Raw genomic sequence first — 13,840 nt, forward strand, 5'->3', positions numbered from 1 at the left:
GACATGTGTGTCTCTGTCACCTCCCTTACTGCTGTTTAATTACAACGGTTTCCTGGAAGTTAAGTTTGTCCTGCTGCTCCTTGTTATAGCACTATTAGTAAAACCACTGGAGTGTACATGCTGTACATTGCAGGGACAAAAGCTGAGAGACAATGATATATATTTTCTCTGTAAAATAAATAAATGAGAGGGTTGTCATTAGTTTGTCCATTGTCATTGAAACAGCTATCGCCGCTTTGTTAATTTAGAGCATTGTAAAATAATGTAATTAGAAAGAAGACCCATAGTCCGTCAAAGTCATTGACATTGTGTTCAGTTATCTTCCCTCTGTGACCCTTCTGTGACCCAGAGCATCAGTAGTTTGCACTCTGCATGCCCCTCATGACTAATAAAACACTGCAATCTCATGAAACAAGAAATATTTTATTGGATTCCCTCCAGTCTTCGTCTTTCCCTCTCTTTTCTCTGGCCTGACTGGGCATTGATGTAGACCAGAAGGGATTCAAAATAGTCACATAAAAATCATTCCCCTATTGTGTTGCAACAGAGACTTCAGTGTGTTCCAGTCCCAGTGGATGTGAACTATGGTGCTGTTAGTCCCGGATCCCAGGGAAACCTCTGATGCCTCGCTGTTGTGTGCTGAATGGAAATAATAGGGGGATTGCTGCTGATCTAAACTGCTGTCATAGTGCATTTCCTTAGCTCTTAAATCTCCCCCTATCGCTGCCGCTTTTTCAGCCCAAAAACGCTACATGTCTCTTTGCTTATTGATGCTTCTGTTCTCTGATAAATAATTCAAACAGCAGCCCATTTGAATTCCTGACCGGCTGGGCGTTTCTGTCATGTTTGTCTTACGTATGGATTTGGTTGATTTATTGGCCCGGGTGGAAAGGTTGTCCAGGAGTGGACGTTTAGCATCATATTATCTGACAGAAACAGGATTAGCCTTCCCCCAGGGGTCCTGGGATCTAAACAAGGGTTTGATTACCTTCCCTTTGTGATTTTCCTGCTTTGACTGCAAATCTCCTCCACCTGAGTCAATCTGCATTCTCATACACTCTCAACCCGACTTGTCCTCATGTTCAAACTCTGCAGGTATTTAGCAAATCACCCTAGCTAGCACAAGCTTGATATTCATCTTGATACAAGCTGGTAACGGTTGGCATTTTATGTTCTGCTTGGTGGGAAGTGATGGTGTCACTGGCTGTACGTGTTTCACCTGGCCTACACTGCCTCATTCTAACTGGCTGTACGTGTTTCACCTGGCCTACACTGCCTCATTCTAACTGGCTGTACGTGTTTCACCTGGCCTACACTGCCACATTCTAACTGGCTGTACGTGTTTCACCTGGCCTACACTGCCTCATTCTAACTGGCTGTACGTGTTTCACCTGGCCTACACTGCCCATTCTAACTGGCTGTACGTGTTTCACCTGGCCTACACTGCCTCATTCTAACTGGCTGTACGTGTTTCACCTGGCCTACACTGCCTCATTCTAACTGGCTGCTACAAGCTGCCGTGTAGTCGTTAGCGCAACAGCCATGTGTGTACGCTCTCCTGTAAAGTGTGTTTGTGTAGCGGTAATTCAATGAACGCATTTTGTCATGAGCTTTATTTATTAACAGTGAACTGATTTTGCTTCTTGGCTCCAGACGGCCTTTGTAGAGCGTGGTCCTCTTTCTTGGTGGACACAAAGCCAGAGGACTGCAGCGCTCCAGTCTATAGCTAACGTACCACACACTGAAGAAATAGACTGGGGCGCTTTTCTTCATTGTCACAAAAGGCCAGCCACTCCGCTGGAGTCCCCACTCCCCTTTTACATAGTGATAAGACAGCCATTATCCTCTGAACCTTTCTTTGCACTCAGCCAGGAGAAAGGAAAGAGTGAGAGAAGGGAGGAGGATGGTAGAGAGAGAGAAAGAGAGAGATTTCTCCTTCCCTAGAGTGAGACTGGGCTTCACCTCTGTGTGGAGGGGTTTTGTGTGAGCCGTGAAGAGGTCCTTAACCTTCTATCAGATGGAGCCACAGAGTTGTGCTCTGCCTGAATGGCTGCATTGAAAAGCCCTGAAGCAGAGGATATGCTTCTATAGACTTGAGGAGAGGAGAGAGAGAGAATGCAACGAGCTTCGGTCGGGCCGCTGGAGTGTGACCCTCTCATGATGTGCACGCACTGTGAAACACTCCATCACCGCTGAACTTGTGTCCTGCGTTGAATAGGCTGCCTGACAAACCTGTCCTCCCACTGAGGTGTCACAAAAACAGACAGACAGACACACGGATATCTTAACATCTGAATATGGGAGGCCTATAATACACAGCATTGATGGCCTATAGGCCAATTTATTTTACAAAGATGTGCTAGTGTTGCCACTGGCTGTTTGTACTAGACATTATATGTCAGCCTCAGGGAAACATACTACTATTTACCACTGTACAGTAAGCTGTATTCTTCATCGGAAATGTGTTCTAGGGAATTGGATGACTATAGGTGTGAAAAGAGGAAATCCTACAGGACATATATCATCCAGTTGTCTTTTTTCCCACCCGGTCGTATAAGCAGGTGGTTTAGGTCCATGTCCATTTGGAGGTGGTTATAGTACAGCAGCACTGGTAGGTGTGTGGTAGAGCTCTAGAGTAGACTAGTGCCTACATCCTGTGGCAGGGTGGCAGCGTTGCAGTAGGGTGGCTGCAGCAGTGTGGCTGCAGCAGTGTGGCTGCAGCAGTGTGGCATGGCCTGGCAGAGCTCCTCTTTATCCCGTCAGACAGTTCTATCAGATCCCTCTGCTCCTGTCTCTTCCCATATCCTCCCTCACTCCCTATGGCTCTCCTCTACCAGCCAGCCCTGCCACCCTTCCTCCCACCGCGCCTCGCCCCCCTGAACTCACACCGCACTGCCTCCCCAGGACCCAGCCTGCTCCTCTCCACACCACACATTACCTAGCGACTGTAACCAGGGAATGTGTGGTGCACAGTGACATTGGTGCAGTTTTTTTTCTCATCCAATTTCTCGCTTTTTTATTGTTCTCTCAACAAGAAACCACGATGAAAATGAGTGGGCCTAAGTCTGTTTTTAAGCACTTCTTCTGAATTATAGGGAACAGATTTCTGTTTTACAATCTGTCGTGAGATGTGTGAGAATAAACATTTGCCGTCTGTGTCTCTGTGTGGCATTATTGACCAGCATGATGAGAGTTGATATCATCATGGATCATGTTACTGCCTGGTGGCACAGCAGAGGAGGCTGGGCTTGGTTGGTGCAGTGAGGTGTCTCTGCCTGGTTGGCTCTAACTGTCTATGGTTCCATGAGGAAGACTATTCATTGTCCCCCATTGAAGGATACACACTATTTGCCCTCTTTTACTTGTCAGCATCTTTGCATCTTTTCCACACTACAGAGGCCATCACCATTGTATGTCTTTTCCATGTCTCTCCTATCTGCCTTCAGACTAATGTCTGTTTTCCTCTTTGGTCTTTCAGGTAGAAGACGCCATGCTAATGTTTGATAAAACTACTAACAGACATAGAGGTAAGTCCACCAATCATATATTACCCTCCCCTGTGTTTTTATTTTATGTGTATTCATGTGACAGAAAATAGTACATTTCTGTGGTAGTTTCCCTTGTAAACAGCACAAGGGTGATTCATTTCACATGGTGCCAGCTTGTTACAGTGCTTATCCAAGCACTGGAAAACATCATTTAAAAATCAATATAGTGGTATTTAAAACCTACGACCTGGATGAGGCGTGACTGAGGTTACAGGTGGTGGTGGGTGTTGTTTAGGAACACACTTGGGCTCTTCCTCTCTGGGTGTCTGTAGGGGGTTATGGAGCCAGCCGAGGGTGCTGCCTACCTGCTGCCTGGCTCTAGTGCTACCGGTCGCTGCGCTGGGAGATAACAGGAGAGATAAGGCCCAGGAGCAATGCTGTCTTTATCTCTCTTATCTGCTCTTTATCTGGGATTAGGGGGAGGCTTCTCTAAAGCAGAGGACTTTCCAAAGACAGACTATCTCCCTCTCCTTCCCTGAATTACAATAGCACCACCAGACACTGTGCCCTGTATATTGCCTCGTTATGGTTACGTACATTTCTTGTGTTACTTTTTGATTGATTAGATTTTTTGTACTTTTGTTTATTTAGCAAATATTATATTAACTCTATTTCTTGAACGGCATTGTTGGTTAAGGGCTAAGGGCTTGTGAGTAAGCATTTCACAGTAAGGTCTACTACACTTACTACACGCATGTGACAAATAAAATGTGATTTTGATCTCCACAGCGCCAGCCAGGCCACTAATCACTAACCAATAGCAGGCTAAAAGACACTAAAACATCTAATATAGTCTACAGCCGATAGAGAGACAGACATAGTGCCTCTGTTATTGTTCCTGTGGTCCACAGTGATGTGTAGCAATGCTGATGTGATGATAGTATGGAAACTATAAAGGCCACAGTAGTGCAGCCATTGAGGGGGTGCGTGCTTAGTCCTCTCCTGTACTCCCTGTTCACCCACGACACCATCATTAAGTTTGCAGACAAAAGCGACGGTGGTAGGCCTGATCACCGACCATGATGAGAGCCTATAGGGAGGAGGTCAGAGACCTGTCAGTGTGGTGCCATGACATCAACCTCTCCCTCAACGTCAGCACAAAAGAGCTGATCGTGGACTACAGGAAACAGAGGGTCGAGCATGCCCACATTCACATCGACGGGTCGTTGTGTAGTGGAAGAAAAGCTTGTTGCGGCTTTACGCATTACATTGTGAGTTAACCCAACAAGGCTGTAGTGGAGCGGGTCAAAAGCTTCAAGTTCCTCAGTGTCCACATCACTAAGGACCTATCATGGTCCAAACACACCAACAAAGTCTTGAAGAGGGCACGAAAACATCTCTTCACCCTCAGGAGGCTGAAAAGATTTGGAATATGCCTCAGATCCTCAAAAACATTTCCAGCTGCACCATTGAGAGAATCTTGACTAGCTGGATCACCGCTTGGTATGATCTGCTTGGCATACGACCGTAAGGTGCTACAGAGGGTAGTGCATACGGCCCAGTATATCACTTGGGCCAAGCTCCCTGCCGTCCAGGACCTCTATACCAAGGCATGTCAGAGGAAGAGACTCCAGCCACCTAAATCATAGACTGTTCTCTCTGCTACCGTACAGCAAGTCCGGTACCGAACAGCGGTACCAAACCAAAAGGCTCATGAACAGTTAATCAAATGGCTACCATGACTATTTGCATTGACCCCCTTTTTGTTTGCACTGACTCTCTTGTATTTGTATTTATTATAGATCCTCATTAGTTCCTGCCAAGGCAACAGCTACTCTTTATGTGGTCCAGCAAAATTAAGGCAGTTATACAATGTTTAAAACATTACAATACATTCACAACAGATTTCACAACAATTGAAGTGTGTACTCTCCGGCCGCTACTCTACTACCACATATCTACAACATAAAATCCATGTGTACATGTGTGTATAGTGCGTATGTTATCATGTGTGTGTGTATTTGTGTGTCTCTACATAGTCCCTGCTGTACCATAAGGTCTATTTTTTCTGTTTTATAAATCTGATTCTACTGCTTGCATAAGTTACTTGACATGGAATAGAGTTGCATGTAGTCATGGCTCTATGTAGTGCTGTGCGCCTCCCATAGTCTCTTCTAGACTTGGGGACTGGTGACATGTCTTGTGGGGTATGCATGGGTGTCTTAGCTGTGTGCTAGTAGTTTAAACAGACAGCTTGGTGCATTCAACATGTCAATACTTCTCACAAACACAAGTAGTGATGAAGTGAATCTCTCCTCTACTTAGAGCCAGGAGAGATTGACATGCATATTATTAATGTTAGCCCTCTGTGTATGTTTAAGGGCCAGCCGTGCTGCCCTGTTCTGTGCCAATTGTGCTATTGGACAGTAGTCCAGGTGCGACAAAACTAGGGCCTGTAGGACCTGCCTTGGTGATAGTGTTGTTAAGAAGGCAGAGAAGCCCTTTATTATAGACCTCTCCCCATTTTAGCTATGGTTGTATCATTATGTTTTGACCATGACAGTTTACAATCCAGGGTTACTCCAAGCAGTTTAGTCTCCTCAATTTCCACATTATTCATTACAATATTTAGTTGAGGTTTAGGGTTTAGTGAATGACTTTGGTTTTTGAAATATGTAGGACTAATTTATTTCTTATCACCCATTCTGAAACTGACTGCAGCTCTTTGTTAAGTGTTGCAGTGATTTCACTTGCTGTGGTAGCTGATGTGTATTGTGTTGAATCATCAGCATACAGTACATAGACACATAGGCTTTACTCAAAGCCAGTGACATGTCATTAGTAAAGATTTTAAAAAGTAAGGGGCCTAGACAGCTGCCCTGGGGAATGTCTGACTTTATTTGTATTATTTTGGAGAGGCTTCCAATAAAGAATACCCTCCCTCTGTGTTCTGTTAGACGTATCTCTCGATCCAGAATATAGCAGGTTATACAGCCAAAACACATACGTTATGATCGATAATGTCAAAAGCTGCACTGAAGTCTAACAAAACAGCTCCCACCATTTTGTTATTATCAATTTCTCTTAGCCAATCATCATTAATTTGTGTAAGTACATGTTGAATGCCCTTCCTTATAAGCGTACTGAAAATGTTGCTTACTGTTAAATAGCATTGTAGCTGGTCGAACAAATTTTTTCTCCAAAAGTTTACTAACATGCTTACCACGACGCTAGCGTTGCAAAATAAATTGACACATACATTTTATTCAATCATTGCACCCGCACTGCTCACGCTCGCCAACAAGCGTCTTCATTGCCAGGAGCTAAAATAGAAGTTGCTTCTATTTGTGGCGCAGAACGTGCTGCAAGTCCTGCCTCTCTGTTTGGTGCCGGTCTCCATGGAGCGGCAGATCAGCCTCATTGGCTTTTCGAAGCATATGCCCACGTGCCATCTCCTCATTGGTTATACCCACGTGGGTGATTGAAAGATGAACGGAGGTCGGTTGTGGTAATACACCTTATGAAAGTTAGTTGCCAACCGCCATATCAAGTCCAAAGAAGAAAAAGCCTGGAAGAAGGAGAGATGACTAGAAACGATTCGGTTGACCTTTTTTATGTGTGAATTAATAGTCAGCGTAGAGGATCTTGTGCATTTCAGATAAAATAACAACTCAATGTGTATATCCCAGGACACATTACCTAGCAACACCAAGCTACCTATCTAAATAGGACAAATTAGCTAGCAACTGCAAGCTAGCTAAATTTCCATAAATGTTTAATGCTTTTCGACCTGTCCCCAAATTAATATAGTTGGTTCAGAGTTTGTTTTGATATTTTAACCTGCGTGTCGTGATATCGTTTGGTGTGGGGGGACAAAATCAATTTGTGCACGATAGCACACACGGATGCACGCGCACGTCCGGTTTGGGCATAGTGTAAGGGTTGGTAACAGGCTGTTTGGTCGGCTGTTTGAGCCAGGAAAGGGTGCTTTGCTATTCTTGGGTAGCGGAATGACATTGGCTACCCTCCAGGCCTGAGAGCACACATTTTCCTGTAGGCTTAGATTGAAGAGATGAACCGGCTCTATGCACACTCACTAGACTCTACCCACACACTCACACATACTACACTGACACTCCAACACACACATACTGCTTTTTCAAGCAGAAATTTATATCATGTAGCTCTAACTCCCAAAAGTTTTGGGACTCTGTAAAGTCCATGGAGAACAAGAGCACCTCCTCCCAGCTGCCCACTGCACTGAGGCTAGGTAACACGGTCACCACTGATAAATCCATGATAATTCGAACATTTCAATAAGCATTTCTCAACGGCTGGCCATGCCTTCCTCCTGGCTACTCCAACCCCGGCCAACAGCTCCCCCCCCCTGCAGCTACTCGCCCAAGCCTCCCCAGCTTCTCCTTCATCCAAATCCAGACAGCAGATGTTCTGCAAGAGCTGCAAAACCTGGACCCGTACAAATCAGCTGGGCTAGACAATCTGGACCCTCTCTTTCTAACACTGTCCGCCGCCATTGTTGCAACCCCTATTACCAGCCTGTTCAACCTCTCTTACGTATCGTCCGAGATCCCTAAAGATTGGAAAGCTGCCGCGGTCATCCCCCTCTTCAAAGGGGGTGACACCCTAGACCCAAACTGTTTCAGACCTATATCAATCCTGCCCTGCCTATCTTCGAAAGCCAAGTTAATAAACAGATCACTGACCATTTCGAATCACACCGTACCTTCTCCGCTGTGCAATCTGGTTTCCGAGCCGGTCACGGGTGCACCTCAGCCACGCTCAAGGTACTAAACAATATCATAACCGCCATCGATAAAAGACAGTACTGTGCAGCCGTCTTCATCGACCTGGCCAAGGCTTTCGACTCTGTCAATCACTGTATTCTTATCGGCAGACTCAATAGCCTTGGTTTTTCTAATGACTGCCTCGTCTGGTTCACCAACTACTTTGCAGACAGAGTTCAGTGTGTCAAATCGGAGGGCATGTTGTCCGGACCTCTGGCAGTCTCGATGGGGGTACCACAGGGTTCAATTCTCGGGCCGACTCTTTTCTCTGTATACATCAATGATGTCGCTCTTGCTGTGGGCGATTCCCTGATCCACCTCTACGCAGACGACACTATTCTGTATACTTCTGCCCCATCCTTGGACACTGTGCTAACTAACCTCCAAATGAGCTTCAATGCCATACAACACTCCTTCCATGGCCTCCAACTGCTCTTAAACGCTAGTAAAACCAAATGCAAGTTTTTCAACCGTTCGCTGCCCGCACCCGCCCGCCCGACTAGCATCAACACCCTGGACAGTTCCGACCTAGAATTTGTGGACAACTATAAATACCTAGGTGTCTGGCTAGACTGTAAACCCTCCTTCCAGACTCATATTAAAAATCTCCAATCCAAAATCAAATCTAGAATCGGCTTTCTATTTCGCAACAAAGCCTCCTTCACTCACGTCGCCAAACTTACCCTAGTAAAACTGACTATCCTACCGATCCTCGACTTCGGCGATGTCATCTACAAAATAGCTTCCAATACTCTACTCAGCAAACTGGATGCAGTCTATCACAGTGCCATCCGTTTTGTTACCAAATCACCTTATACCACCCACCACTGCGACCTGTATGCTCTAGTCGGCTGGCCCTCGCTACATATTCGTCGCCAGACCCACTGGCTCCAGGTCATCTATAAGTGTCTATGCAAGGTAAAAGCTCTGTCTTATCTCAGTTCACTGGTCATGATAACAACACCCACCCGTAGCACACGTTCCAGCAGGTATATCTCACTGATCATCCCCAAAGCCAACACCTACTTTGGTCTCCTTTCCTTCCAGTTCTCTGCTGCCAGTGACAGGAATGAATTGCAACAATCGCAAGACTTTTATTTCCCTCACCAACTTTAAACATCAACTATCTGAGCAGCTAACCGGTCGCTGCAGCTGTACATAGTCCATCTGTAAATAGCCCACCCAATCTATCTTCCTCATCCCCATACTGTTTTTATTTTATTTACTTTTCTGCTCTTTTGCACACTAGTATCTCTACTTGCACATCATCATCTGCTCATTTATCACTCCAGTGTTAATCTGCTAAATTGTAATTATTCGCTCCTATAGCCTATTCATTGCCTACCTCCTCATGCCTTTTGCACACACTGTATATAGACTTTATTTTTTATACTGTGTGATTGACTTGTTTATTGTGTTATTGGCTTGTCTATTGTTTACTCCATGTGTAACTCTGTGTTGTTGTCTGTGTCACACTGCTTTGCTTTATCTTGGTCAGGTCGCAGTTGCAAATGAGAACTTACCTGGTTAAATAAAGGTTAAATAAGATTTAAAAAATCTACTCCGATTGCAGAGTACGGGTAAGATATTACACATTTCAAATTTTGACAGAGTTGTTTTAATTTCAAGTTAAAGTGTACTGTTAGCTAGCTAGCTAACGTTAGCTGGCTGGCTCACTAGCTAACGTTACGTGTATGATCTTATTTTTGTATAATCTTATGATCTTATAGCTAGCTAACATTGAACCTGGTACCTGCAGGTACCTGCAGATTCATGCAGGGTAGTAACGTTATAAATTGGGATTATGGTTCATTGTTTACGTATCTAGCTACATGTCTTAAGAAAAGACTCCACTATGCAAGTATCCTTTTCAATAGAATGTTACTGCGACAACTTTTGATAGATGTAGCTGGTAAATTCTCTCTGGCTATCTACTCCGATTTCAGAGCACTCTCATCTGAGTGTGCAAAGCACAGAATAACTGACAAATTTACGAACGCTCAACACCCGTTGAATATGGCCGGTGTAACTAAAGGTTGGCAAAAAAGCATAAATTGTTGCCAGCAGCACAGTTGCAGTCATCAACGCTCTGAAAAGTAAAATGGTCAGTGAGCTGTAGCAAGCTAGCCAATGTTAGCCAGTTAGCTTGGGTGCTTGACTGTTGTTGTTAGGACAGAAAACTTGGATCAACCCTTAAAGAGATGGGTGGGGCTAAAGCTTAAGGGGGTGTGAACGATGCTGAATGGGTGTAGACATGAAAAGCTCTCCAATAGGTACCAAAATATTAAAAGGCCATTTTCTCAAAAATGAGGTTACAAGTTTATCAACTTTCAAAGCATAATTACTTTCCCATTGTTCCTCAAATACAGTGTATGATATACCATTTTGTAGCTCTGTGTCTCTGCTTTTATCCAATGTAGAAAACACTATTTCAAATGTTGCTACATAAGAGACCGAATCAAGGCGGTCGGTCACAAATGGTAGTAAGACAAAGGAAGTCTCTCACTATTGTTAAGCTCTGAATCAGAAAAATGGCCAGGCCGGGTGTTTATCCATCACTGTCTTCAATTTGAAGGGCATTTGGCAGCTCAAAGGCAAACACGTAACACACTGACTGAGAGCAGCTCGGCTCCCATCCCTATCTCCTTCACAGACACACACAGACAGAGCAGAAGTGCAATGCAGTCAGAGAGAGAGAGAGAGAGAGAGAGAGAGAGAGAGGAGGGAAAAGCAGAAACTCGTCATCTCAAAGCAGACCTCACAATGGGTTCTGTCACTAAACATCACAATTCACTCAAACCCATACAGCACTTTCACTAGTTCACATTCTGCTCACTGAGAGGCGCTTTACCAGACACATTGACAGCAGGCAACACACACACACACGTTTATGCGTGCACATTTAGTCATTTATTTAACCCTTATTTTACCAGGTAAGTTGACTGAGAACACATTCTCATTTACAGCAACAACCTGGGTAAACGCACACTGGCATACATGCATGAAAACGCACACACACACAAATGTACGAAACACACACACACACAGACTAGCACAAAGAAAGCTAAACATTTACGCAGTCATTGTTCAGTTAGGAACAAATTCCTTTTTACAATGACGGCCTACCCCGGCCAAACCTGAACAATGCTGGGCCAATTGTGAGCCGCACTATGGGACTCCCAATCATGGGCGGATGTGATACAGCCTGGATAGCCAGAGCAAATTTACCAGCTACGTCTATCAACCGTTGTCACAGTGACGTTCTATTAAAATGGATACTTGTTAAGACCTGTAGCTAGCTAGCTATACAATGAACCATCATCCCTACTCATGATGTTACTACCCTGCATGAATCTGCAGGTAACTAACCAACCAGGTACAATGTTAGCTAGCTAACATTAAGCTATAACTAGCAAAGCAAATGGCTCTGAGGGTACGAATAATAAGATCATACACGTAAAGTTAGCTAGCGAGCCAGCCAGCTAACGTTAGCTAGCTAGCTAACAGTACACTTTAACTTAATGAAAACTACTTTCTGTCAAAATTAGAAACGTGTAATATCTGAAAATGTAGCTAGCTAGACTATCTTACCTATATACATCATGGATGAACGCTTCTCCCTGTCACGGATGCCATGGTTGCCCTTAGTTTGAAGATGTAATCCAGAGACAGGTGTTTTCCTTAGCTATCATGCTCTAATTCCACTGATTTCAAAACCCGGTCCTCCAGAAAGTAGAGAGCAACACTTATGCAGTTCTACTATGCAATAAAAAAAATGTAATGCTGCGTTAGACAGCGTACCTCCACGTACTGACCAGCTCAAATAGACAGAAGCGTGCTATTTGGCAGACCTATCCAAACTCATATCTCGGCATGGCCAGCCCACTCATTATCTCAGCCAATCATGGTTAGCTTCTGTGGCTAAACCAACTAGGCTCGTAATTTAACCATTGTATTCGTATTTACAGATTTCATACAAGTCTGTTATTAAGGCACATGAAAGTTCACATGTTTCAGAAGGCATTTCTGACAAAAACTAAAAATGTGCCTTCAAATGGCTCTGACCCGCAACATCGCATAGTTTCCTGAAACGAGTCACATTTTCAGTTTCTCACCACAGTAACTTGACAGGTAGACTGACATCGTCGTAAGTATATATAAAATAACTATCTGAGAGGGTAGAGAGAATCCAATATTTCATGGTGGCTCTTGACAGGCGATGTACAGTGATATTGAGGGCAGTGTGTGAAGGCATATCCCAGCTATCACATAACGTTCTGAGAAACATATATTTCCTAGAGCTTGGTGAGAGCATGGTTGTCTTATGGTTATTTTGCATACAACCTTCACACAACTTTCTGGGAATGGTGCAGGATAGTTGCTTGGCTTTGGAACATTCTCAGCACATATAAGGAACTTACATTTTCTTGGTGTTTCATTACTTTAGCACGTGTCAAACTCATTCTACGGAGGGCAGAGTGTCTGTGTTTTTTTTTGTCCTCCCTTGTACTTTATGGATGAATTAACGTCACTGATTAGTAAGGAACACCCCTACCTGGTTGTCTAGGTATTAATTGAAAGGAAAAAAATAAAACCAGTAGACAATAAGCCCTCTGTGGAATGAGTTTGACACCCCTGCTTTAACAGAATTGTTCCTAAAGGTTTTCTCATTTCAAATTTGGTCATGTTTTAGAAACATTTTCTAACTGGTTTGACATTGGGAATGTTCTCAAATAGTTCAGAGAATGTTAAGAAAGAACGTACTTCTGTGGGAATTTCCGTATTTCAGCATAATGTTTCCTACAGGTTTCCTCATGGTTCTATTTAAAGTCATGTTCTGAAGATGTTCTGAGAACGTTAAGAAAACTTTCCATAAAAACCACAAGAAGAATAATGTTTGATAACGTTCAGAGTACATTCTAAGAATTTGATTTAAAAACATATACATTCCGTTCTCAGCATCACCAAAACTCTCTCTATCGTCTATCTTGTTAAGTGTGTTCAGGTGTGTTGGCCGCGCCCACTTATTGCCGCACCTGATCTTAATGAGTGCTTGTTTCCTTTGAAATAGGGTTTGATGAATAGACTAAAATGAACAGCTTGTATGCATTAAAAAAACATGGCATGCTAGCTCCATCCTGGTCATGCAGTGGACTAATTCCACGGATAGAGAACAGAATCTCACTGGTCTGAATTTCGCTGATGGCCAATCACAATAAAACAATTAATATGTTTGCATGATTAATGCCTATCTGTTCATGAAGTTAATAAAAAGTGAACCCAAAATAATCTAGCAGTGTTATTAAAAGTTTGGTTGAAACATTCAGTGAAAGTTTTAAGTTATTCAAAACCCTCAAAATAACCTATCATGTCCGTTCTCAGGGCGTTAATTAAACATCCCAGGAAAACTTTCAAGGAACCAGAATAAAACATTTAAAAAACTTTCTGTTTTACCGGTCAGGAAACTTCCCACAACCAATGTGACACGAAAAACATACATTCCCCCAACTTCCGAGGAACCAAATGTGCTAGCTGGGTAGTGAGACA

At 43.7% G+C, this 13,840-nt stretch overlaps 1 protein-coding gene across 20 annotated transcripts in view; it reads left to right on the forward strand.

Annotated features, from left to right (window-relative positions):
• Window positions 1-13,840, forward strand: part of LOC139422951 (RNA-binding protein Musashi homolog 2) — a 351,371-nt gene that overhangs the window by 175,261 nt on the left and 162,270 nt on the right. For all 20 annotated transcript variants that reach the window (XR_011635772.1, XR_011635776.1, XR_011635773.1 and 17 more), the window contains exon 7: window positions 3,479-3,527. Coding sequence is in view for 12 of the 20 variants with exons in the window: in XM_071174454.1 (XP_071030555.1) it covers window positions 3,479-3,527 (49 nt within the window). In the remaining 8 variants the exon portion in view is untranslated. The remainder of the gene's footprint in view (window positions 1-3,478; window positions 3,528-13,840) is intronic.

The sequence above is a fragment of the Oncorhynchus clarkii genome, chromosome 12 (genome assembly GCF_045791955.1).
Source record: "Oncorhynchus clarkii lewisi isolate Uvic-CL-2024 chromosome 12, UVic_Ocla_1.0, whole genome shotgun sequence".
In the NCBI taxonomy this organism is placed as follows: domain Eukaryota; kingdom Metazoa; phylum Chordata; class Actinopteri; order Salmoniformes; family Salmonidae; genus Oncorhynchus; species Oncorhynchus clarkii.